This window comes from Diospyros lotus, chromosome 6, assembly GCF_014633365.1.
Source record: "Diospyros lotus cultivar Yz01 chromosome 6, ASM1463336v1, whole genome shotgun sequence".
Taxonomy (NCBI): domain Eukaryota; kingdom Viridiplantae; phylum Streptophyta; class Magnoliopsida; order Ericales; family Ebenaceae; genus Diospyros; species Diospyros lotus.
Genome location: NC_068343.1, coordinates 4,586,878 through 4,613,698, shown reverse-complemented (window position 1 = coordinate 4,613,698; position 26,821 = coordinate 4,586,878). Strand labels below are relative to the sequence as shown.

Genomic DNA, 26,821 nt, shown 5'->3' with positions numbered 1-26,821 from the left:
CTTGTGCAATGGGATTGCCCTGTTTTGCTTTGGCCAGTGTGTATATGTTTCTTTCCCTATCTTTCATGTCAAGTCATTGGTACGAGTTTTTTAAGCTTTTAATCTTGGTTCACCATAGTCTTTTTTTGCTTCCATTTTAGCTAAAATTTACGTTTTTTCAGGTTCTTGTTTGGGCATTGTATGCAAAGTCTTGTATCAAGCTCTCATGCAAAGTAAGGGTGAGACTGCATGTAAAATGATCCTTTCCTTGTCTAGATGCCCATTCAAGTCACCTCCTGCAATTTATCTTCTCTCCTAGATATTCCTTGCAACAATCTCCTTAACAAGAACAACAATATATCAAGCTTTAAGCCACTAAAATATTGCCTTTTACCTATTCTCCCAATCTGACAGCATAGAATACTCTTGAAAACTTGGAGGGAAATTTACCATACACTTTTAAGTGATACCATTTGGATCTGAAGGGAATAATAAGGAAATTAAATGGAAAATAAAGATGGAACTCTTGGTCTCTGAAACTATTTATAAATTTGAATATTCACTTTTAATTGTTATATTCCTTACCTTCCAACCCAGTATTCAAAATTCAATGTGCTTTTTCAAATATATCTATTGGAGTACTCATAGGTTCCTACGAAGTTTAAAGGTTTCTTATATATTTTTTTATTTCTTTTCAGAAGATTGTTATGAAGATTCTTGTTTGGCTTCCTGCTTCTATCTTTGATTGTTTGCACGTCCCTTGTTTCTTTTGACTGCATCTCTCTCTTCCATTTCTGGTTTCCACTTATTCTGAGACATGCAGATTCACTCATCCTACCAGAGTTCACACATCAATGAATTCTTTGTTTCATAGTAAACTGTTGTTTCTCTAAGAAATTGTTTTCTGGTTCATACATACTACCTAGATATTATTCCACAGTTCGGTTGGTTGTCTAATGATTGTACCCTATGTAGCAGGTTGTCACACGTCGCCTATTTTGGACGCTGTGAAGGAATCATAACTGGGGTGTTTCTTAGAATATTCTAGACTTCTGTAGTGCCGTTGACAGTGTTCTAGGTTTATCCTGAAAATTTTGAAGGGTTCTAAGTTGTTTTGTGGGCTTCCTAAAGTATTCTGGAGTGGACAATTCTACTTTTTCTTAATTATTCTAGAGTTTTGTGTTCTACTTTATTCTTGAGTCTTTCATTTTCTTTTTGTATGCTTTTAGATTGTTCTTGAGCAGTTGAGAAGATGTATTAATTAGGAATGTTCTAGAATTGGGGATGAGAGGTCTATGTTAGGGATGTTCTATCACTCTTGGGGTGTGCCTCCAACACTTGAAGTTCTCTCATGCAAGGTGCTAGGGTTAGGCTGACTTAGCTTGCCAAGGGGCAACAAATCTAGTGTTGGTCACATGGTAGCAAGGTTTGAAGTCCAAGCCCTTGACATGGTGCTTTATTGGGGGATTTCTTGGAATCCATGATTAGAGCCTAAGATGATGAATGGGAATCAAGCACGATCAGATCTAGGGCTGAAGCACAATCCTTGATGGCTGTTTAGCAAACCCAACTGACAGTTTTGTTTAGAAAAGAATTTGATCAGCCATTTCCAGAAGCACCGTGTTCACAAATCTCATTAATGTTCTGTTAAGCGATTCTCATGGTTGGTTGCATTGTTGTTTTATCCATAGATACTTCCCTTCAAGTAGGCAATGTTTCAAATTAGCCTCACCCCGAATTTGTATTCTACTATACATATTTCTTTGAAATTACATGTAGCTTTTTGTGCATAAAAGGGCATCCCTACTTTGCAAGGGTTGGGGGACTTCCATTTTTCTCCTTTTCTTTTCTTTTATTTTTTTGCAAGGAGGTGGTGTTCATATCTCAAATCTGTGATCTTTCAGCCGAAAAGGAGCAACCTTACTGTTGCTACCAAGTAGCACTATCACCATGGTTGCTATATTAAGGGAATGTTTTTTAGTGTAGATATGTCTGCATGAGAAGCAATAAAAAACATAACCATGCAACTAATATAGCCACAATGTAGTTGTGGGCAAAAGAAAAGATGAAAAGGTAACAACTTGACAGTAAAGGGGGATTTTCTATATTACTGTGTCACTAGCAATAACTTGGACTGCTTGATAGGAGGATGAAGAAGAAGGGAGACAACAAACAATTAATGAAGTAGAGAGGGAGGAAAATAAAAGAACATATGAGAGACAACTGTCTTCATAGAGAATGTTCCTTCTTTTTGTGGGATTCTGAATGCTTCCAAAATGGACGGGTTACACCATGAAGCATGGGGAAGTGATCTGCCTTTCACAGAGTCATCATGACAGTTACTAGTGTTCGGATTTGAGGCAAACTTGGATGATTTGGTTTAGAGCTCTTCTTTAGATCCTGAGTAGGATTTGAAGCTCTTGTCAAGGCCCAAATGTACTATATTTCTGGGAGATGCTTGTCTTGAGCAAAAGTTCTCCGGTCAAGCAGAGATTGTACTCAGGCCATCCTTGGTCAGGTGAATGAGCATACTTTATTGGCTTGCGCTATCTCCCATCCTTATCGAAGAGAAACGCAAAGGGTATGTTTGCCTCCCTGTGTCACTTCAGTAGGTTGGCACATGAATCGATTTGTGTTTGAAGGAGGTCACACCACGTGCAAGCAGCAAAGGATACCCACATTAGTGAACTACCATAGTCCTAAAACGGCCCTTTTATGTCTATACTTACAAGAAGTATAATTGTGCAAACCATTTAGACATGGACTATTTTCACGTACAAAATTTAAGGGATGGCTAGGAAAATTCTTCCAAAGCCATTAGCTGTAAAGAGGTATTAGGATATGTCCTATAGCTGTTACCTAGTATTTTTTATTGGACACCTCCTGGCTATCTCAACAGACATTGTAGTTTCCAACTTTCCCAGTTTTCTAGCCTTTTGAAAATGGGGTTTTCTGTCCTGTGCCCTTAGGGTACTCCATACTTATTACACCTAAACACCTCCCATTGGTTGCGTGTATTATATCAAATGTATTTATTTTAACACTGACAGGTGGGAGGTGTTTAGGTATAATAAATACACAATAAAAATGTTGTATACATTACACCTTATCCTCTGCCCTTAGGGCACAGGATAGAAAAGCACTTTGAAAATACATTTATATCTTATTTTGGGCCTTATAAGTGAATGCTACAAACAATACTTGTGATGGTAGTGGTGACTTTTTGACAGTTTCTCACTGCAGTTTGTGTAATCAACCAACATAAAGGCTCCAACACCCTTTGCTCCTGTTCCCTGTCCAACTCTCATATAGACAATTTCCCTTGTAAACTTTCCTCATTCTAGGTTAGTGACAAAATTAGTAATTTCTGCTTACAGGAACAACTAGTACAATTTGTTTAGAGTTTAAACTAATGCTGGTTTTACACACTTTTTTTTTTTTCTCCATACAATTATGCTTTGTATAGGATCTTATTTTTCCCCTTTTAGTTGATGGCTTTCTTAATAGAGTCGATGAGGAAAGGATTCTGGTGGAATCTGATCAGATATATCAGTTCTAACTAGTAACTTCTAATGCATTCACCTGTCGTGTTTACTTCTCATTTTCTTGTGAATATTTATGTGGTTTTTCCTATTTATAAAACCACTGGGGACTATAACCTCTTAAAATAAATATGTGACATAATAATTAGGCTAAGAATAAAATAGCAGGCATAAAAGATGTTATTGCAGTTTTTGTCCTCTGAAACTCATATGGCTTAAATAAAGGCAATTATGGATGGGCTTAGAAATTTGATACATGAAGAAATGCAACCACCCTTCAACTCAAAGAGGCAAACTCGTGGAACTTGTATCTGACTTTCTGAGGCAAACCATGTTTTAATTATTGCCATCCAGATCTCCCAAAGTAGAGTAGGGACTACTGAGTTGCATCTCTGTGATCATCTGACGAAGTTTTGAACCTTCTTCTTTGAGCTGTTCGTTCTCTAGAACGATTCTGTCGTGGGATTCAGAAACATCGTTTAGTTTATTTATAAGTTGTTGATTCTCATTTCTGAGCCAAATAACCTGTGACCACAACTCATCCAGGTGCTTCTGCTTGCGCATGCGTGATCGACGTGCAGATTCTCTATTGGATATCATTCTTCTCTGCTTCCTCTCATTAATGATGCTTTGTTGTTGCTCATCTGCTTCATCTGAGGTGGAGTTGCTGCTGAAGCATGTTGGTTGTGGGTTGAATTCTTGAACCTGAGGAGTGAAGTGAAGATGGTGTAAAGGGTTAGACGATCTGTTAAATTGATGAAAAATTGGTGTGTTGTTCTGCATCGCACTAAAATTAAGTGGATGTGGATTTGAATACGGAGGAACTAGATAATGAAGTTCTGCAAGCTCACTTGGCTGCATGGCTTCAATCTTTTCTTAGTGATTTATGCAGGGATAGGGTTTCGGGTCAGGTGGAAGAAGTCAGTAATTTGAGGCAGAGGGAAGCTTGTGGGAAAGAGGTGTTTTATAGGATGGGAAAAGGTGAAAATGGCCCCACTTCATGCAATTTAGAATAGCAATTAGTTTTTTGAAGATGAGACCATTGGAATATGATGCAGATGCTGTACTTGTACTTTTGGTAGCCTTGCATCCATGTATGTCGGAAGCTTGCAGAGTACAAGTACGTATTTTCATACTCGGGTTATGTTTGCAATTTGGTAACGCATACACATGCATGCAATGTTGTCACCTGATGTCCAGGAAAAAAAAAAAACGCATATACATGGAAACATGAGTTGCCTTGTGGGCAATCTTTTTGAGATCAAACATTGCTTTCTTCAGACACATAGTTTACATGGTAGAGACTAATAATTCAAATGCTGGAAGTTGGAAGAAGAAAACAATTGAGTGTCGCTGGGTTCAGTAAGTCACTCTTAAGTGGTGCTAATCTCAGCTAAGCCAACTACTACATGTCAAGTCTTAATCTCACTAGGTGGGGTCAAGTTAACCAATCTAAAAAATTATATTTACACTTAAAAAAGTGTCCGGGTTCACCTTCAGAGCGTGATGTATTGAAATGGGGAAGAAATTGGGTAAGACAAGATTGTAGAAGTGGCAAAGATTATACAGGGCATTGGTGACTCAACAACCACTTACATAAGGCCCATCACAAGATAAAGTACAATAGACTTGTTTGTTAACGTTTTGATTACTGTGACTTTTTTAAGTACTTATCATTCAGAGTATTGTACCAAAAATTTCAGAGCATGGAAGTTGCACATATTTTACAGCGTGACTTCTGGGAAGAATTGACAGCATCATCTTCCCTTTTTAAGCGTGTGGTAATTTCAAATCCTGTTATGTTATTTTTTTTTATATGCGTTTCCATTTAGTTGGGGTGTTTTGTATTTCACATGATAAATCACACTATTTTAAATTGCCCTTTCATTGGATTGTAAAAACAAAATAAGGTATGAATTCAATTTGTTTCACGGATAATTTCATAATTTTGTACACAACCTGTAAACTTTTTTATTGCATTAAAATTTAACACATAGACCATATCAAAGATGCAATTTGCGAATAAGGAGATAGTGATGTACTTTGAAATGGAGTCCCCCACTAATGAAAAGTATCTTGCAAGCAATCTATAAGGTCCAGAATCCTGTGGTGGCAAACTCTACCTTGTTTCCCTTTGGTCAGGTTGAGTGGACTGGATGGTCAGCGATATCATAAGGCAGACATAGACCCCTCTTTCATTTCCTGTCCTCAAGTTGTTTCATTTATTCTGGGTTTTGAGCCTTTTCCATATCTGTTTGCTAGTAGTATATTTTGCCATTTGAGGATTGATAGTATAAAGGTGGCTAATGTAGTTGAATACATCATATCCGTATATGCTGCCCCGTCCAGTCTTCTTGCTTTTAGACCAGTGATGTGATGTAACTGCACATATAACCTAACGATTGAGTCCAGAGGTGACCATATCTTTTATTTTTGGATGCTTTCTTTACTGACATCATATTCATCATCATGTATTTGCGAACAATTTAATTTGCACTTAGACTTGGCTAGTATTCTGTTATTGTGGATGTGAGATTATACATGAAAGACAACAAAAAGTAAATTTATATGAAATAAAGTTGAAATAATATTTATAAAGTTAAAAATAATATTTATTGTACGTAAAATGTGAGAAATGTAATTAAAATAGTTTGAAAATATATAACGAGCAATAGAGATAAATGTGAAACTTGAGGAAGTTTACAACAAAAGAAAGGGAAAAACAAAATGTTAAAAAACTCTTTAATATAACATAAAATATGAAAGTTTATAGAGTGTATGGCTATGAATATAAATTTTTGGAGGTTTAACCAGTCAGATTAGGCTTGTGATTTGTTTTTGCTGTACTTTTTTGCAGCATTCTATCTTTCCATAACATGAAATTCATTATGATTTTTCAAAATCTGAGACTTCACGTTGGTAGTCTGAATGTTCCTAGTTGGCCAACTGATGAAGGTTCCTCTATGCTATATTATATGTTGGATCTTGGATCTGTCGAAGGTATAAAAAAGCAAAATGAAATTATTTTATGCATACTTTCTATGGTTAACTAATAAAAAAATCTTTTAGATGGACCCTTGGGACCGATTGCTGTCCTATTGTATTGTATTATGGACCTTAAGGCTGCCCCAATCTCGCACCCAACATCTCTTGTCTGTCTCATCTATTGTCTCCTTTCTCCTCTCTTTTCCTCCTTCACCCATTGACCACGTTCGTCACCGCCATCATCACAGTCGACCGTGTTCGCCACCAGCTATGCGAGCCTTCTTTGATTGCCGCCCTATTGTTCTTTTATCTTTTTTTTTTTTTTTTCTTTTTTAAGTATGTTGGTTGATGGATCTTTGAGTATAGGATAATTATCTCTAATCGTCAGAAACCATCGATCACGGTGGCCAGTGACGACTGATAGTGTGTATATAGGCGAGTGTTAGATTTGGTTGAACGTTTAAGTTTAAATCTAAAGAGATTTGGTCGTTGGATTTTGTTAATTTTTGGATATGTTGGTTGATGGGCCATTGGTTGTCGGGTGGTTGTTTTTGATTGTCGGAAACCACCAGTCACGATGGTCGGTGACAATTGACAGTAAATTTTTATAATTGTGGTCGAAAATTAAAAATTACACTTATAAAAATCTAATCGTTAAATCTGTTCTATTTTTGTGTATGTTAACTCTTTTGTCTTGAAGTTTCTAATGGTGGGCTCTAATTGTGTAAATTTTTGAGCAGCGGTGGTCGTTGGTAACGGAGAAGATGCAAGTACCAGAGAGAATAGAAGAAGAAAAAGAAAAAAGAAAAGAAAAAAAATTATTTTTAAATTTTAAAAATAAAATTGTATGTTTATTTAAAATTTTAAAAAATATAATATATCTATATTATAATTAAAAATATAGAATAACATATATTATTATAATAATATTTAATATAAAATATTATATTAAAAGAGCTAATTTTATTATTTAATGATCAAATTTATTAAATAATATATTATAAAATTATTTTTTTAAAATTCAATAAAACGCATTTTTTAATTTTTTATTTTAAAAATTAAAAACTAAAAACAGAAGCAATAAATTTTCTTTCAATTCAAGAATACTATGAAAATGGCTTTGAATATTGGGAGAGAGTACATGTGTCTATGAACGAACCCTTCCATCACTGATGTGAAAGCAATGATTAAACTCTCAAGTCACCTGAAACCCTAGGCCGGCATCCATATCTTGCCGATCTTTACCAAATCATGTCCATATCTTGCTACATTTCCTTACAGTACCCTTCCTGACCCAAATTGAGGGAACAAAATCCAGCCAATTTGGGGGGCAATTTGGGAAAAAATTGAGAAGTTGGGACATGGACAATGCCCTGGATTAGCGGGTTGGGTTACCCACGAAGAACGGCTCGACTGATACGAACATCGTAATTTATAAATACAAACAAAACAAGGTAGGCGACAAAAGACATGCGCGATGGATTTGACCCTTAGGCCCCCCCACCCCACCCTAACCAGCGCGTAATTGGCCGCCCCCTACAGCAGCCTACTTGTTAACACAACTAAAATGAATCTCGTACTTTGTTTCATCAAAGTTTTCTTGTCATTTTTTTTCGTCCCATTTTGATTAGTTTCCTAATAAAATCAGTGGAAGTCTTGAAATATTATCTTCCCTTTCGCATATCTCTGCCTCTAACCTCTTGCTATCATCGAAAACCCAAAAAAAAAAAAAGAAGAAAGCTTGAAGTCTTAAATTTCCATTTATTTATTTCACAAAAACAATAGAGAGAGAGAGAGAGATTATGTTTCTTGGCCGGCCTTAATTGTTAGATCGAATTCTCAAGAAAAATGAATAAAAAGTTTATTCTATTTTTACATTACTACACATTTTTAAGTGTGTGTTAATGTAAGGGTAACAAATTTTTATTTTTATTTTTCTATTCTTCTTACTAATGCAATTCAATAAATAAGACTAAAACATAATGTTCTGAAGACAATTAGGGCATTTTCTTTTTGAGCTCGTACTGATCATGAGGCTCTCAACGTTGTGGTACTATGAGTTGTACCACATTGGTCACCTGTGCACCCCACTCAGGCAACCGCAAGATTTCTACCAGTTCCTTACTGATGAAAAACAGCTTGGGAGGGAGGGAGGGAGGGAAGGGGGGGGGGGGGGCACATAACTTTATCCAACATGGAAGGTATTCAGCTCAATCAGCTTTCTGTCCTAACTTTGGTTAAAGCTGCATAAAATTTGTGTGGGTTGTATTCTCCGTCGGTATCCTTTTTCATCGTGTGTACGGTATTCACTCCCATACCCTCGGTATGATTTCAAACACTGTCACTGCCTTTACTTTGGTATTTGAGAAGGGTATAAGATTAGATTTCAACAAAAGCACAAACTTTTTCGCGTAGTAGTAAGTTTAATATCATCTTGTTGTTAGGGCATAAATTGAGTGGTTAGACACTGATTGATTCGCTCTAATAGGCCGTAGATTTGATTTCTCGCCTTGCATAATGAGGTAAAATTGAACACCTGCGATTTAACTTTTCTGTCAAAATCGAAGTCATGAGCGGATAATATTTTTTATAAAGTTATAGTTATTATATTATTAATTTCTTCACTCTTAAACTCGGGATAACAATATATTAAGGTAGCGTTTGTTAAAATAAGCAACATGAGAGAGTATTAAGATAAGTTTGAAATGGTTTTCAGATCAAGATATAGAATGATCAAGATAAAGTTGGAAAACATTTCAAGATTTTTATCAAACTGTTTGTTAAATTCTTTGGAATGCATTAGAGGACACATATGCCATTATTTTTCTTATATGTAGGAACCAATATATGTTTATTTTGAGAGAGAGAAAAGATATGCATATCTTGAAAAATCAAGATAAGAGGTCTTTAATGATTTTTTCAAAAATGATCAAATAAACTTAACAAACATATTGGAAATAATAGAAGTCTGGAATGCATTTCATATCTTGACTTTTTCACCCTATATCTTAATTAACAAACGCTTTTAAAGAGATTGGACAGATTCTAAAGAAAAGAGAGACTCTTCAAAAAAAAAAAAAATATATATATATATTTTTAAACATTTCTATCTCTCATATTACTTAAGTGTCACTCTAATAATAGAATAGAGAGTGGATGCTTTCACTTCTTATGCAATGATTTTATTTTGCATTAACTATAGTAATAAAAAAGAGGATGGAGTTAAATATGAAATAGATAGAAATCTAAAATTTATGTAATTGAGCTCTCCAAACAAAATTAATCCCTGTGATTACTGAGAAAAAAAGAAGAAGAAGAAGGAAAGTTAGTCCCCGTGATTATGATCTTGTAAAGAAGATTTAGTTTCTTGTTGGGTGAAGCTCATGATCAGCGCTTAAACCACTTTCTGACTTTTGCACCAACTTTACACGATAGTTAGGTTAACTCCCTCTTAATTGTGCGTGTTTTAATTATTTAGATGCTTTAATAATAGATTATCGTCTTTGGTGCAATGCTTGTGGTGCAGGAGTTTGGACAAAGACTTAAACTTGCACGATTCTTACCAACGCTTACGTACTGGTGCTGAGGTCTTGATCCACTGGCAATGTGGATGGCAAAGGCGTTTGGTTTAAACAAAGCAAATGGGAATTGTTTTTTAAGGACATATAAGTTGAGGAAAATGAAACATTTTGGCCATTCAACCAGTTGTTAGTTTCTCTACTTGTTTTTTCTTTGTGCTACTATCTTGATGTTGATTGCCTTTATGTGCATCCTCCAACTTTCCCCACGAATATGTTATTTTACTTAGTTAACAATGGTTTTGCATTATTCCAAGGTGTTGGAAATCTGCTAACTTCACTGTCATCCTGATTTTTAAGATGCCATGCTTGTTTTCATCTGAAAAAGTTTCCAAGGTTGGATCCACATTTAATATTCTTCTCCACTCATTGCTTGCTTGCTTGCCTATCTTTCCCTTCCCTGCTATGGAAGTGAGGGAAGAATTCACTTGATCAATCACACTTGACAACAATTACTCTTAAGCCGTGAGTTTATAATATTATGAATGAATACTATTATTTATACATAACACTCACAAGTCAATTATTGCAGCCTTTATGCAGCAAGTTTTGCTGTCCTCCTCATATTCCGAATTTATCTTTCCTACAGTTCCTCCCCAAATAACAAAACAATCCACATGTTTGCCCCTTTATTTCCTCGTTGGAGGATTTATGAATCCAGCCAGGCAAAGTGACCTACAACCCTACTTGCTGATGGGGTTGCCCTCAAAAGGAAAAATGGAAAGTAAATTCCTATTCTGGTTAAAAAAAAAAAGAAGAGAGGAAATAAATGTTAACAACGTTCCTTGCCTTTCGTTTTCAGCCCTAGAATCATTGAGGACTCTTACTATTCCAAATGGTAGTAGTGTTTTGTGTTGATTGCCATTTGCCTCTGTCCGCTCACTACCGATGAAGCTAGAAACCTTCCCCCTGTAGTTACCTCAAATGACAACTTTGTAACTTTGGATTTTCACTTTCCAAAGTGGTGTAGCCTAAATTACAAATTAAACAATCCACAAGACTACAACAATTAAATAAGTTTGGGAGTAGGGATGAAATTACTCTGATGCCCCTTGGAATACTAGATGTTGACTTAACACCGATCCCAGAAAACACCCAACAGGTTTTTGAGTCCTTAAAAAGAGTCTTAAGAAATCAGAAGAACATTGACAAATTTCCAAATTGCCTTCAGATACAACTGTACGCAAATTATAGAACATTTAATTGGCTGCAGGGGTAAGATTTTACCATTTATTGTTGACAAGCCATTCTCCACACCCCTAAAGTATTTCTACAATTGATACACGGCAACTAGCATGGAATAAATAACGCAACTGCTCCTAAAGCTTCAACAAGTTAAAGAAATGAAGACCTGGACTTTAATACATTGAGATCCCCACAACTGGTAGCCTCCAAATTCACTTTTAAAGCTGCATGGTTATTGACAGGAACTTCCCCTACAACACCTTCCCATGAATTCACATCCCTTGCCTTCTTTGATATTGTACCATCAAAGACCATAGTGGTCTCATGACTCATCAGACACCAGGGTTCGGAGGCAATTGAAGAAATTCTGAAGCACATCTTTTGGGAGGAAGACATGCTTGTTAGACACCAATATGCTGCTGGTCTTCAACAACCCTATAGATGAACTCCAGAACCTATACATCAACCAACATAACAGACAGTCATTAATTACCAATTTAAGAGAAACAAATCTTTCAAGTAGCATATAATTAAAAAGGGCATCGTGAGGCTCCTCATTTGTGATCTTTTCTGCTACTACTAACTTGCAGATATGGCTCAAGACATTTTTCACCCTTTTCTAATAAGGTGTAACATCATTAAGAGTAGGAAGAGGGACAAAACTCTATACAAAAATAACTTCTCAGCCTAACTGTGTAATGCAAACAGAAACAACAGACGGAATAAAGAACCAAAATGGAAGTATTCCCTTTGAACAATGTAATTAATTCTCTGTATTTCTCTTTTGGCTGCACAAAATAATAAGTCCTTGGAGCTGTCCCGTCATTACCCAATTAACCTTAAAAAATGCTAGAACAACACATGCTGAGACATGAGGCAATGTGAGAAAAATAAGATCCATTGACATAACGTCCTTAACATGAACAGTCATTCACAACATGTCCTCTGCTTTCTCAAATGATCAATAATAAGGATGTCAGCTGCTAATGGTGAAGAACAAAACAAAACATTGAAAAGGAGAGAATTTTCCTGATTTTTCATTCATCCATCCATACATGAAAATTTCAGTCTTGGGTTTACATAAATAGGCCAGATTTTTATCCTTAATAAACCTCTAAATTTCTCAGGGACTCCTGTTTTAGGACTCCTCCCTTAGGAATCTAGTTGAAGCATATAAATCACAACAAAGAATAATGCATGTAAAGCTACCTAAAGCCTCAGAACCCATTCTTAGTCATGGTCTTACTTGCTAAATAGCCTTCTAACGAAAGCTTAATACCTTCCCAACTCTAAGCACTTAATAGGAGGCTGGGATAGTGAATCTTTTGCGAAACATTTTTTCAAAAACACTACCATTTCTAAATATATTAGAAAAATACTACAATTTTGAAACTATTTAACAAACTACTACAAGTTTTTTCAAGTCAATATCACTTGCCATCAGGACAATTTTAACCAGACAAAACTTGCTCTTGTGAAAGAGTAAGTTACCATGGAACTTGCTCCATAGTACTGACAATTTGACACACCATGTGATGCTGACATGAAATTTGGGGCAGTTTGTTAAATAGTTTTAAACTGTAGTATTCTTAAATATGTTCAGAAATTGTAGTATTTTTAAAAAAAAATTCAATCTTTTGCTCCTTCGGGGGGTGCCATAACTGTCCGTCATCACCAACCTGGTTGTGAGCACATCAAGAAATCCAAGCAATCATGGCATTCATTTCTCATTCCAAGACTAAAGATCGGTGACCAAACAATACCCTCTGTGTCAAAGAGAACTGTTTTAACAAAACATCTCTATCCCCAGCAATTTCAAAAAAAAGATCCAAATAAACCTCACAAAGAGATTTGTACCTGCACCAATAATCACGCCAATTTTCATAACCTAGACATTTCTTTTGAAATTCAACAATAAAGGTATCATAAGCCAACTGCAAGCCCACAGCCTTGAACCTTGACTTTTGTCTAGTGCTTTCCAGCACAATGATATATATACATATAAGAACCAAAGTATAGTTGCCAGAAAAGTATTGGAGATGTGCAGCCTTAGACACCCATATTTTGGTTATTGTTACATAGCATCATCTCTCAACTTCTCCTCTATGTCCTCACTAAGCAAAAATAAGCTTCTAACAGATACAAAAAGTTTAGAAACAAAAAAGCAGTGAAATGCAATCCAGCGGTAGTTATGATGACAAAATAGATCCAGAAGGATCTTAAAGTCATTACAACAAATAAACAGAAAGCAAGCTTTCTCGATGTTCACTTCAGTGAAGATCCACATCTAAAGCTTCTGACTCCAAATAAAAAAGAAAAGGCCTCAAGAACTAACCTGGAAGCCAAATATAAGGTCTTTAGCCTATAAATATGGCTTCTTATTGACGTAATCTAAAAACATGATTGAGTTCGAATAAATTTGATCACTTAATTCTTCTCCCTTTCCTTCTCTAGTCTCTTCCCCCTCTGCTTTTGTTACATCTCCATTCCCAATTTCTTCTGCTATCTTGGTCTCAGATCAGGGATCCCCAATTGTGATAGTGCAACGCCAACACAACAAACATAAATTTCATATTTTGTAACAGGCTTGATATGGAAGGTGATAGTTCACCCCGCAGTATATTCCAAATGAGTCAGGGATCCTTTCGAACTCTCAAACTCTTTTAATTTCATCAGCAGAAACACCCAGCATTCAGTAAATCTCAAATTGAACCCTTCTTAGGATGGCATACCTACATGCTCTGAATTTCTATTATACCTTGACTACAAAAAATTCAATAGTTCCACATTAGAAAACCTTTCTCCTTTCCTCCTCTAGGAGACAAAAACAAGTGTTGTCTCTCTAATAAGAGTTTTCTCTCTCTGAAATCTACACTTTCCAGACTCAAGAACTGTCTGGACACTCATGTAATGATGCAGTTACGTCTTTTTTAATTCAGTAACTTTTGGTAACTGAAAACAACAGAAATATTAACCAGCTCATTCTTCTTAGACCAACAAAACCTAGAAGAAAAACCCATAATTACATAGGTCATGGAAACAGTTCAAAATGGTTAGGAAAAAAAAAAAGGACCAATACAGCCGCCCCCCCCCCCCCCCCCCCCCAAAAAAAAAAAAAAAAGAAAAAAGAAAAACATCGTATCAAGTCTACTAATCCCACTATATGGGATTGGTTACATGAAATTTAGTTTGCTAGTTATTTCTATCTATGGCCTTACCTTCTATAAAGCCTTTTTTCTTTTTCCTCAACAAAAGGGGAAAAAAAAAAAAAAAGGGACGTGACTGGTGCTGATGACACTGCCTGGATGTGATTGTAACGGTCAGCACACACACCCCTGACCAAGCACAAAATTAAACCTGGGACTGAGTCCTACACACAAGCCCAATAAAAGTAACCAGTTATAATATTTCATTTGATCACAGAGCTGCTTGCTGTGTGCATGCACAACCAGCTATAACTGTGAGGGACAGAAGAAAATGCACCTGATTCTCCACTCAGTTGTGTTTAAGCATGCTTCAAACCTGGATTAAGTCCTTACTCAGACTTCTTAGTATTAACTTAGCTCAATTGCACAACGATTCACTAAATTTCTCAGTTATTGTAAGCTTTTTTATGCCAAGGTAGTGGTTGCTTCATCTCATGCAAAGACACCAGTCTAAACCCACTAATTCATGTTGAAATGTTTTTGCCTAAGAATTAGACTCAGACATGGTAGAGTAAGGCCTGTTAGAAGGAATTAGAATAAGTCTTCTAGAAGCCTGTTAGTTAGGGGTAGTTTTGTAACTGCAGGCGGTTAAAAGAATTCTTGTATATCCCACCCTCTATAGTCTATAAATAGAAGGGCGTGGGGGGTCTCATATTATTCTGTTTTTGCGATCTATCTAGTGGGAAGAGTATGTGCTGTGTATGTGCGTGAGAGTTAAGGGTTTCTTTGTAATCTCCGGGTAGCGCTTGGTCTGGTAATAGGGCTGAGAGTGTGTTAACAGCATATGCAATCTTTTGTTTCTGGTTTCAAGATAGTGAAGAGCAAGGTCATACCAGTCTAGATGTAGGTTCTCTTTCAAGAGTTCCAAACCAGGATAAATCCTTTGTCTTGTGTGAGTGTTTTGTGATTCTGTGTTGATTCTTGTGTTTCTGTTTTATGTTCAAAACCGTGAGTGAGAGATTGTGTTTGTCTTGAGAGGAAATCGAGTGTGTTTGTGGCGAGAATTATTACAACAATTCACATACTTATATGGCTTTACTTGCTCTCCAAGCCAGCCTTAAGAGCAGACAATGCCCTCTTTTGTGCATATAATAGTCACTGTATAAGCCCAAGATTTAGTCAAATATCAGCTGAATTGTTCTTCCTCAATTTAATCCTTCTTCCAACCACAATTTTCACTCCTAATGTAGGTTTAGAGTTTAAGCATACACCCTAGAACAAAAACTGCAACTTAAGCCCAAAAATTCTAGCTCAAATTAGGCCTAGAAGCAGCAAACATAAAGTTATAAAGTGTTCCTTCACACATTTTTACTAAACCTGCATTTGACATATTCAGTTTTCAATCTACTCAACTTAGAACCTCTATATTCTAAAGTGCTCCTCCATATCTCAAGATTAGCATTCATGCCTTACTTGTCTTATCTAACAACACAATGTCATCTGCAAATGGTATATGCCAGGGCACGTTTGTCTGCATATGTTCAGTGAGTTCATTTAATTATAAGGACAAACAAAGAGATAAGGGTTTCGTGTAAATCCTTGATGTAATCCAATTGTCATTAGAAAAGTCTCAATATCTCCTTTACATGTTTTGACATGAGTTCCTGCTCCATGATACATATTTTTATAACTTGTATATGAGGAATTCACACTCTTTTCTTCTCTAAGAGTCTTCATAGGTCTTTCTTCGCAGGACTTGTCCATAAGTTTTTTTTATAAATATATAAATACCATGTGTAAATCATTTTGTTTATATCTAAAATTATAAAATCCTAAAATAATTACAACTACTGATCTCCATTACAAGCTCATAAATTGAGCATGGGTAGATGCACATTAACTAATAAAAGTAAACAAAGAATGATATAAAAACACATCTTACAAGGATCAAGTTGTTGAATCAATTAAGAGACAAAATAAGTCATAGATGATACTTAATAGTGTAAATTAAATATAAATTATACAACAATATGAATGAGTGAGTTGTCACAATTTCAAATTATTAAGAGATAATATGAAAGGCAAATAACCATGAATTTCTATTTTTTTATCTGCGGTGCTCTTTGTTTGATTTATTTTTCTTCTTTCACTTACCTTAAATTTCCATCTAAAGGTACCCCTCTCGGGGGTCAAATCAGCCACCATAAATGTCACCTTCAACACTAGCAGTGGCATGGCCCTAAGGACATAGTATGAACTATGCTAATCTCTGATTGGAAGCAACAGGAAAATGAAAGGGCTAAGGCTGAAGGGAAAAGGATAGGAACTTCGGTAATGCATCATTAGACCAACTATGCAAAAAAGAAAGTGACACCACACAAAGAAATGAAGGCCCCCAAACCCAAACAAGCAAGATTACCAGAACCTAATGCATGGTGATGGCTGTCTCTTCTACTTATTCAAAACTTTACTGCTCAAAAGATGGCATTACACTCACTCAAATTGGAAATGAACAAAAGAAGATGAAGAACAAGGAAAGGAAGAACAGTCCAAAAATAAAAGCAATTAAATCACAAGAGGGAAATAGAAAATGGAACACAACAAGTATAGAGAAACTTTAAAAGCTGTGATTTAATCTATATGTACAATATAAATTTAATCATTTTTTATGTATATGCATGAACAAAGAGATTATGGGAAGAATTTCTCTTTATTAATTTTCCATGAATGATAAATTACAATATATATAGGCTAGACCTTTCCCTCCTTTTATGAAACAAATCAGAAAAGGAAACTAACCCTAAAATCTGAAGCTACAAATCAGGAAATTAAATATGAAATTACAACTAATTACAAGAGCAAGTCGACCAAACGTATAACCAGGATTTTGTTCTAACTTTCCAACAATGTACAAGTATACTGGTTTTACATAATAAGCTACCTAGAAAATCCTAACTTTCCAACAATGTACAAGTATACTGGTTTTACATAATAAGCTTAGCTACCTAATGTCTATATAAAGAAACTCAATTATAATTGCCAACACTAGTTTACAACGTAAAAAACACAAGGTGTTTCTGGAAAGAGACAAAATCCCCAAATATTAGCCACTCAGAGCAATTATATACTATATAATCATGGTAATGGTTGAAAATTGTATCTGACCTGCAAATCATGTGGCAGGCCAAGACTACCCCTTTGGGCCCTCCCGTGCTCATAGTCCAGATCATCAGTGGGCAATTCATACCGACAAACAGGGCAAGTATTTCGAATACTCAGCCATGGGACAATGCAGTCACCATGGTAATGATGGCAGCAAGGAAGCTTTGTCACTTTCTCCTCCTCCATAATCTCATCCTTACAAACTGCGCACGCCAAGTCATGTTCTTGCAACTCTTCCTTGGTAACCACCACACAAGGAAGATTTTCCACGACAGACTTGGCAGCCGGAGGGCTGCCCTTCAAAGCAGTCTCATTCTCAGCGAATTGCCCGAAGAAATTGTCATATTCAGCCGCATAAACATAATCATCCCGAACAGCTAAATAAGAAGCCCCGCCATCACCATCATTTTCGAATTCAGGGGCTCTGTCCAAATTATTGACAGCCAAAAGCACTTCCCATTCCAAATTCCTCACGGCCTCTTCAATCTCTTCATGGCTAGAAATTTCAGAACCCACAGATAGTTCTTCAATGCGATCAATAACCGAGCTCAAACCCTCCCTCCCGTCAACCTCCTCCCACTCCAATTCCTCACTCCCAGCCCCTTGCTCCTCGAATCCAAGACAATCCCAAAACATGGGAATATCGGGATCGCCAAACGGCGGCCCTGTCCCGGAATCTCGAATTTCGTATTCAACATCCTGAACAACATCCTCCGAATCCGAGTCCGAATCGATTCCAACAACTCGAAGGCCGCCGTCAGACTCCCTAGTCGAATCCGAGACTCTCGACCCAAACCCTACCTCTGGCACGTAAACCGAATCGAATACAGCAGCTTCAGCAAAAACCCTAAAATCCAAACCTTGGTCCATGGCATCGAGAAAGGGGTCGGAAACCGACTCGTGGCCGAACTCCCCCTCTTCGCGGGACCCGAAAAGGTCGGTGACAAAATTCATTTCGTCGTCTTCGCTATCAAAGTGATTCGAATCGGAATCGGAATCGGAACAGCCAGAAGAAGTGAAATTGTGAATGAAGGAAGAGGACGACGCAGGCGGGAAGGAGATATTGGGAGGGTGCAAATGATCGAGGGGATTGAGGTCGTCCCAGGTGGGAACAGAAACCTGGTCTCCTACGCTGTTTGGCTGTAGAGGAACGCGAATGGTGATGGTGGTGGTGGACACCTCCGCCATTGTAGTAGTAGTAGTAGTAGTCGTCGTCTAGTCTCTCTCCAAAAACTTAAAACTCGAGAGAGGGATCATTAATAAAAAGATTAAAAAATTGCATTTCAAGTTTGACGAGCTTCTTCTTTCCGACCCTGCCCGATGCCTCTTCCACTTCTTATTCCTTGTTTGGCCGTTGTTAAAAATAGAAACCATTTTACCCATTTGAGGCTGGCTACGACCTTTCTCACTAATAACTAGACAACCTTCACCAAATCTTTATTTATTTATTTATGCCAAACGAGGATGACTGGCTGGCGTGACGGCGACAGTAGACCCAGAAAATGCATTAAAAGTGTTTTTCTTCTCTCTCTCTCTCTCTCTCTCTTTTTTTAAATAACAGATCAGTGTTTCTATTTTACAATTACCATTTTAAATATATATATATATTTATTTTAAGTTTTAACTACGTATAAATCTCTTTATCTTAATAATAAAATATTAATAATTCTTTAATTTAGACGAATTTACCAACAGCTATAATAATAATAAAATTATTTGACTTATAACGTGGATGGTAATTGACATCAATGACAAAAATGAGTATTCATCAATGAAGACGCAGAGAGACACAAGGTTAAAAACTTGTGCATTTGTCACTTATCAAACCAATGATTATAACTTTAGCTTATAATCTAAGTATGCTTGCTGCCCAACCAATTGGTGGGGGAATTTGTCTTAATTTATAAGTTTAAAAACTATATTTATTAGTCGAACAAGATTTTTATTTGGAAAAGGTTAATTTATTGTTGTATGTAAAATGTAAATAACAAATTATATTATATTATATTATATTATTTATTGGAATTATATATACAACATTCATGGTTTGGTTATAATAATAATAATTTCTAAAAAAAAACATATAATTATGATTGTGAATTCTATGAATCACAAGTTCAAATTTATTTCATTCAAGTTTGGCTATCGAATTCTGTTCTACCTTGGAACCAACCGAAGAACTGTTAAAGGTCTCGGAGATTGGCTAATGGATGCGGCTTGGAGGGTCTCCAGGGATTAAAGAAATTTTGACCACGACAATAAACCAACCATTTACATATATATAGAGGTAGATTTAGAAATTTATGTTGAGGGAGGCTAATTTTTTTTTGTTTTTGAGATATAAAATTATAGATCTCAAATTTTGGGATGAAATTAAATTTTTTTGAGTGAATTATTAGTAAAATTTATTATTTTTATATTAAAAAATTAATTTTTTATATTAAAAAATAATTTTAATACTTAAAAAATTATTTTTAATTATAAGCTGTCATGGACTTCAACTAGAGATGGGAATTGGGCCAAGCAGCCCATGGGCCAGCCCGCCTCTTAGCTCAGCCTGGCCTAACTCGCCTAGCAAAATGAGAGCTGTGCCAGGCTAGCAATATGTGGCCCGCGGCCCACCAAAATGGCCCGTGGGCCAGCCCACCAATTGGCCCGCTAAAATGGCTCGACTCGGCCATCAAAAAATAAAAAAATATTTAAAAAATTATGTTTGTATTTAATAATTATAAACATAATAATTAAAAATTATGTTTTTTGTAAACATAATTTTATTGTAATGTTTGTAAACATAATGTTTATTATCTTTGTAAACATAATTTTAGTGTAATTTTTATAAACATATTAGTTTACTATAAACATCATAATTTTACGAACATCAAAATTATAAGTAAACATTAATAAACATATTTTAAAAAATATTAGTTACATTTGAGAAAAAATAAAAAAATAAATTTAAAAAATTATATATAATAAAATTAAAAATAAATGACTCACGGGCCACCCAATACGGGTTGGCCTGCCCAGTAGGCCCACAGGCCAACCCATGGCCTGGCCCATTTTAACCCCATTTATTAAGGGCCACAAGGTCCGGGTCCAAATTTTCATTTCCTTGGCTCGAGTGGGCCAAGCAGGATGCGGGCCGGGCCAGGTCGGCCCGCTCATTTCCCATCTCTAATTTCAACTCAGGACAGTTTATACATGGATTCGTCTATGCATATTACATATTACATATTACAAGTAAAGATACATATTAGGAACACAAGGCAAGGTGGACCCAACCCAAATTAACGCCAACATTAACTCAAGTCTAAGAAAGCCTACTGCTCAACCCAAATGGTTGATTTTGATTTTGGTTTAGTCCAACTCCGATGGGTATTCAAAGTCAGAGCGATTTTGTTCACTCCTTTTAACGAGGGTGATCATCACCCTCACAAAAACTATGAGGTAGAAAAATAACGAAACGACATAGGAGTGAACAAAATTATCGTTCCATTATTTTTCAACCTCACAACTTTTACCCACCGTTGAAGGGGTGAACAAAATCGACTCTTCAAAGCCTACTCCAAGTCCACGATTAGCTTCGCGAGGCTGCTCAAAGCATGACTGTTCACGGCCGAGGAACCAACCCGCCAAGGCTTGATTTCAGAGATTAATGACGTCACTTGCCTCTCAGCTTTGCTTCGGAAGACTCCTTTTTTGCCCTACATTCAAGACTCTTCCCGCCTGCTTATTAAGCATCTGTGCAATTGCTACAGTTACGGAGGGCAAGACACGCTCCAGCGGAAGAAAAACCTTTTCCCGCATTTTCCAAGAATGCTCGGATCGGAGAGCTCTTAGTCAGGGCAAACAAGGGCATGCTCGCATCATTGTATCTGGCTTTGAACCCACCATCTTCGTTACCAACTGTTTGATCCAATTGTACATAAGGTGCTCTAATTTACATTATGCTCATAAGGTATTCGACCACATGCCTCTTCGAGACACTGTTTCTTGGAACGCTATGATTTCCGGCTATGCCAGGGTTGGGAATATGCCAGTAGCGCAGTCAATGTTTGACTTGATGCCGGAGAAGGATGTTATCTCATGGAATTCCTTGATTTCTGGGTACTTGCAGAATGGTAGCCATCACATGTCAATTGACATCTTTTTCCAAATGGGAAGGGCAGGTGCAGCGTCAGACCATACAACTTTTGCTGTTCTTTTGAAGGCGTGCTCGGCTTTAGAGAAATATGATTTGGGAATTCAGATTCATGGGCATGCAGTTGCCATGGGCTATGATCATGATGTGATGACTGGAAGTGCAATGGTAGATATGTATGCAAAATGTAAGAGATTAGGTGAGTCATTGCAGTTTTTCCGTGAGATGCCTGAAAAGAATTGGGTTTCTTGGAGTTCTATAATTGCAGGTTGTGTCCAAAATGAGGACCTTTTGGCTGGTTTAGAATTGTTCAAAGAGATGCAAAAAGAGGGAGTTGGGGTGAGTCAATCTACTTATGCTAGTGTTTTCAGGTCCTGTGCAGCCTTATCTGCAGTACGGTTGGGGTCTCAATTGCATGCTCATTCTCTGAAGGCTGATTTTGGATATGATATTATAGTAGGAACTGCAACTGTGGATATGTATGCAAAGTCTGGCAATTTACCTGATGCTAGAAAGCTATTTAACACGTTAAGAAATCGTAATTTGCAGTCTTACAATGCGATAATTGTTGGGTATGCTCGAAGTTGTCAGGGTTTTGAAGCTTTCCAGATATTTCGGCTTTTGCTCAAGTCTGGTCTTGGGCTTGACGAGATAAGCCTATCCGGCGCACTTAGTGCTTGTGCAGCGATCAAAGGGTATTTGGAGGGGATCCAAGTACATGGATTAGCTATTAAGAGTACTTTTTGGTCAAATGCCTGTGTGGGAAATGCCATTTTGGATATGTATGGAAAATGTGGAGCTCTGTTGGAAGCTCGCTCTGTTTTTGATGAGATGGAAAGCAGAGATGCTGTCTCCTGGAATGCAATTATTGCAGCTTATGAGCAGAATGGAAATGAAGAGATGACTTTGTCACTATTTGTTGGGATGCTCAGGACAAGAATGGAACCTGACGAGTTCTCGTATGGTAGTGTCTTGAAAGCTTGTGCTGGTCGGCAGGTTCTGAACTATGGCATGGAGGTCCATAATAGAATAATCAAATCTGGGATGGGGTTTGATTTGTTTGTTGGAAGTGCTATTGTGGATATGTATTGCAAGTGTGCAAAGGTGGAAGAAGCAGAGAAGCTCCATTATAGAATGGCGAAACAAACAATGGTTTCCTGGAATGCATTGATCTCCGGGTTCTCACTGAATGAACAGAGCGAGGAAGCTCAGAAATTCTTTTCTCAGATGTTAGAAATGGGAATTAAGCCTGATCATTTCACTTATGCAACAGTTCTTGATACTTGTGCTAATCTGGCAACGGTTGGCCTCGGGAAGCAAATCCATGCGCAAATTCTCAAGCACGAATTGCAATCAGATGTATATATATCAAGCACTCTTGTTGACATGTACTCAAAGTGTGGAATTATGCAGGACTCCAGGCTGGTGTTTGAGAAGGCACCGAAGCGGGACTTTGTTACGTGGAATGCTATGATCTGTGGCTATGCTCAGCATGGTCTTGGAGAAGAGGCACTTAAGACATTTGAGGATATGCAACTTGAGGGTGTGAAACCAAACCACTCAACTTTTGTTTCAGTCCTCCGAGCTTGTGCACATATGGGGTTTGTTGACAAAGGGTTGGAATACTTCCATGCAATGTTGAGTGATTATGGGCTGGATCCTCAATTGGAACATTACTCTTGTATGGTAGACATACTAGGGAGATCGGGCCAGGTTATTGAGGCTTCGAAGCTTATCCAGAAGATGCCTTTTCAGGCTGATGATGTCATCTGGAGGACTTTGCTTAGTATGTGCAAGATGCATAGGAATGTAGAGGTGGCAGAACAGGCAGTGAGTTCTCTTTTGCAATTGGACCCTCAGGATTCTGCTGCTTATATTCTTCTGTCTAATATTTATGCTGATGCTGGAATGTGGGATGAGGTGTCAAAATTGAGGAAAATCATGAGGTTTAGTGGGGTAAAGAAAGAGCCAGGCTGCAGCTGGATTGAGGTAAAGAGCGAGTTACATATGTTCGTTATTGGGGACAAAGCTCATCCGAGATGCAAAGAGATCTATGGGAATCTAAATCTGCTAATAGCTGAGATGATGAAATGGGCAGGTTATCTCCATGATACTGATTCTGTGCTAGAGGATGAGGAGCTAGTAGAAGAGCTTTCACAATCTGTAGCTTAATACATTACCCCAATTCATTGACTGCAAAATGCAACAAGGACATTTTAATTAGTCTGCGATGCGATCATCTAGTGAATAGACCAAACAGCAAAAATCATCAGCTTAAGAGACTGACTATATTAAGTATTTTATGCAGAAATAAATAGTACACAGGCCATATATATCAAACAACAATGGTAGCAAAACAGACTATTGATGTAACGCCCCATTTTCCCACAACGAGCGTTAACTCGAGATTTCGGGAATATTTTTTTTTTTTTTTTCAACATCGAACACACAACATAAGTCTCTCAATACATATACCTTCATCATAATCATTTCCCGTCAATCCCGATCGTACCTTCTTAGCATCTCAAAATTTAATATTAAACTAAGACAGGTATCAATAATCACATCAGCAGAAGCAAGATCGAAACCTCAATGATATATAACCGACAATTCCTTTACAATAACCAAATCGATGTTTCACATGAAAATATCAAAATATTACATAACCTCTGAACATCGTAATCATGGACAAAACCTACGAAAACTAAACATAGCTGCTACATCTCGATGATATTCTTTCCCTTGGCGCCACTGCTTTCACCTGGAACGTTTGAATATTCCAGGGACATAGTCCAAATTAGATGCTGAATCATCTAAGTGAGAGTTCAAAAACGTTTTCATGCAGATATGAAAAATCATATACAAAATCGATAAATCCCGACATGCACCAGCCTAAGAGAATCCCACATAGCACTTAACCCTAACTGGGGAAAATGCAATCTCTCTAAAGGCAACACGACCACTTCGGCCCATTGGCAAACAATCCTGCTTAAGAGGGACAACCTCGACATATGAACCCGGGAATCACCCCATTGTCATTGTTTAGGCTTTACGCTCCAACTCAAAAGCAATCCAAAACCCAACGCAACCCTAGCCCCAAGAGTATCACATCAGCACTATCCTCGGAATCGACGTCACCTTGGCATTAATGCTATTGCTCAAAGGAACCTGGGGTGGTGTCCACTCGCAGCCCCGCCACTTGAGCCAACAACCGGGATGGTGTCCACTCTCAGCCTCGCCACTTGGGTCCCGTAGGGTGAAGTCCGTCTCAGCCCCGTCCCAAGTGGGTCACCTAGCATTAATCCTAAGTACGCATCCCGAGTGCTGTCACTCTGGGCTACGTCACAAGTTACCAACCCACGTCCCACATGGACCACACAAAACAAGCCAATGCCGAAAAATCATAACATGCATAAAAATCAACATCTCAATGTATGCAATTTACTGTACGAAATTCAATGCATGTGCAAATAACTGTTTGGACAACCATAATACACCAAGCCATAGGGATGAGCATTCACAGTAAACCATTCACATGTCACTCAAGGTTCCTTCGGGTAGAACCACTCATAAGTCAAAACAAAGTTGGGGGCGAACACTCACCTTTGGCGATATTTCGGTACACCTCGATTTGCGTGCCTGCCTCGATTTGAGTGCCTTCTTTGATCTTCGCACGAGTCACTTCGTCTCAACCCTCAAGGCACCCTAATCATCACATTTATCCAACAATTATTATTTTCCTTAATTTTCTCACAATTTTCCTATTTTTCTCCCATTTTCTTCTCTAAGAATCCAAAATAAATATCTACACAACTATTTTATCAAATATTTTTACATAATAATTAATAAAACAATATTTATAAGCCTCTGGGATTTTCTGGAAATTTTCCAGATTTTTCTCCTATTTTCTCAAATTTCCATAATTACTTTTCCTTGAGAAAATTTATTTCTCATCGATTTACTTCGAATATATTTCAATAAAAATAACCAAAACTCATAAAATAAATTCCTTATACTTATGGAAATTTTTCAGAATTTTCTAAAAATTCCTCCTATTTATTTTCTATTTACATTTCATTTCAAAAATCAAAAATAATTATTTCCCCAAGAAATTTCCAAGATAAAAATTCATCAAAATAAACTATTCATCTTTCTAGAATTTCTGGATATTTTTCCAGAATTTTAATTCCTTTAATTCTATTTTTTTATCGAATTTTCTATATTTTCAGTATTTAAAAAATACAAAAAATACCTCCGGTCATCTTCTCCTGCGACGGTACACCGGAAAATTGAAGCGACGACACCAGGATGTTCCTCTCCCTTAGTCGATCCCAATGGTACCAATATTGCTCGGAAAAAACCACCGGAAGCCTTCTGATTTGGCCAAAAACAGTCGGCCGAAGCTATCCCGCCACCGAACTCCGGCGAATCAAATTGACCCTCGATTCGAACTCAGATTTGCACGAAACTTTCCAGATCAGTTACCCATCACTTTGCGAACAAAAACCCCTTATTAGATCGCTCGATCGATCACTCTACAACCCGATTGCAAAATATATATATATGCGAAAACACCCTCTATACTACCCCAAAAATTCTCAAAATCTCCAGAAATGATCCTCTTCCCTCAAGGAACAAAAGCCCCTTATTGGTTTCCCTCGATTTTCTCTCAAAATCGAGAAATTTGATGCTTCATTTTCGGCCGAAACCCTTGGCTATTTATAGCCAAATTCGACCCCCACATGGCTAATTTCCGGCCAAAACTCCTCTTACACGCCACCAGGACAGTCCTTGGCCATGCCCTGGTGATCCTAGGCTGCCAAATGGCCGGATTTTCCGGCCAAATCTATGGCCAAATCGGCCATGCTTGTACAATTTTCTGAAAATTGCAATTTGGTCATTTGAAATTTCTCTTTTGCATTTTGGCCCTTACTCTCAAGCCCCTGATCTCTTTAGCACCCTCACTAAAACCCTCAAGATTAGGACTTCTCATTTCTCCCTTGAAATTTCTGAAAATTTACCGTTTTGACCTCCCTCGGGCATTTTTAGAAAATTATACTTAGACCCGATTGATTTATTTGACCTCAAATCCACTCGATTCAA

At 37.2% G+C, this 26,821-nt stretch overlaps 3 protein-coding genes across 3 annotated transcripts; 1 reads left to right on the top strand and 2 right to left on the bottom strand.

Moving 5' to 3' along the window:
• Nucleotides 1-3,640: 3,640 nt before the first annotated feature.
• Nucleotides 3,641-4,621, bottom strand: LOC127804801 (basic leucine zipper 43-like). The gene has a single exon (XM_052341828.1). It carries the CDS (start codon nucleotides 4,380-4,382, stop codon nucleotides 3,858-3,860), a length of 525 nt encoding a protein of 174 aa, XP_052197788.1. The 5' UTR covers nucleotides 4,383-4,621; the 3' UTR covers nucleotides 3,641-3,857.
• A 6,589-nt stretch (nucleotides 4,622-11,210) lies between these two features.
• Nucleotides 11,211-18,919, bottom strand: LOC127804899 (uncharacterized). The gene is made up of 2 exons (XM_052341988.1): nucleotides 17,581-18,919; nucleotides 11,211-11,724 (listed from the first exon to the last, which is right to left on the bottom strand). Exons 1-2 carry the CDS (start codon nucleotides 18,763-18,765, stop codon nucleotides 11,671-11,673), a joined length of 1,239 nt encoding a protein of 412 aa, XP_052197948.1. The 5' UTR covers nucleotides 18,766-18,919; the 3' UTR covers nucleotides 11,211-11,670.
• A 2,219-nt stretch (nucleotides 18,920-21,138) lies between these two features.
• On the top strand, nucleotides 21,139-24,201 carry LOC127803254 (pentatricopeptide repeat-containing protein At3g02330, mitochondrial). The gene has a single exon (XM_052339354.1). It carries the CDS (start codon nucleotides 21,233-21,235, stop codon nucleotides 23,888-23,890), a length of 2,658 nt encoding a protein of 885 aa, XP_052195314.1. The 5' UTR covers nucleotides 21,139-21,232; the 3' UTR covers nucleotides 23,891-24,201.
• The last annotated feature ends 2,620 nt before the right edge of the window (nucleotides 24,202-26,821 follow it).

Bases quoted from the DNA above. Each gene is read 5' to 3' on its own strand.
- LOC127804801 (XM_052341828.1), bottom strand. From the start codon at position 4,382: ATGCAGCCAAGTGAGCTTGCAGAACTTCATTATCTAGTTCCTCCGTAT.
- LOC127804899 (XM_052341988.1), bottom strand. From the start codon at position 18,765: ATGGCGGAGGTGTCCACCACCACCATCACCATTCGCGTTCCTCTACAG. The intron at 11,725-17,580 runs GTCAGATACAAT...GTTGATGTATAG, and splicing joins GCCTGCCACATGATTTGCAG to GTTCTGGAGTTCATCTATAG.
- LOC127803254 (XM_052339354.1), top strand. From the start codon at position 21,233: ATGACGTCACTTGCCTCTCAGCTTTGCTTCGGAAGACTCCTTTTTTGC.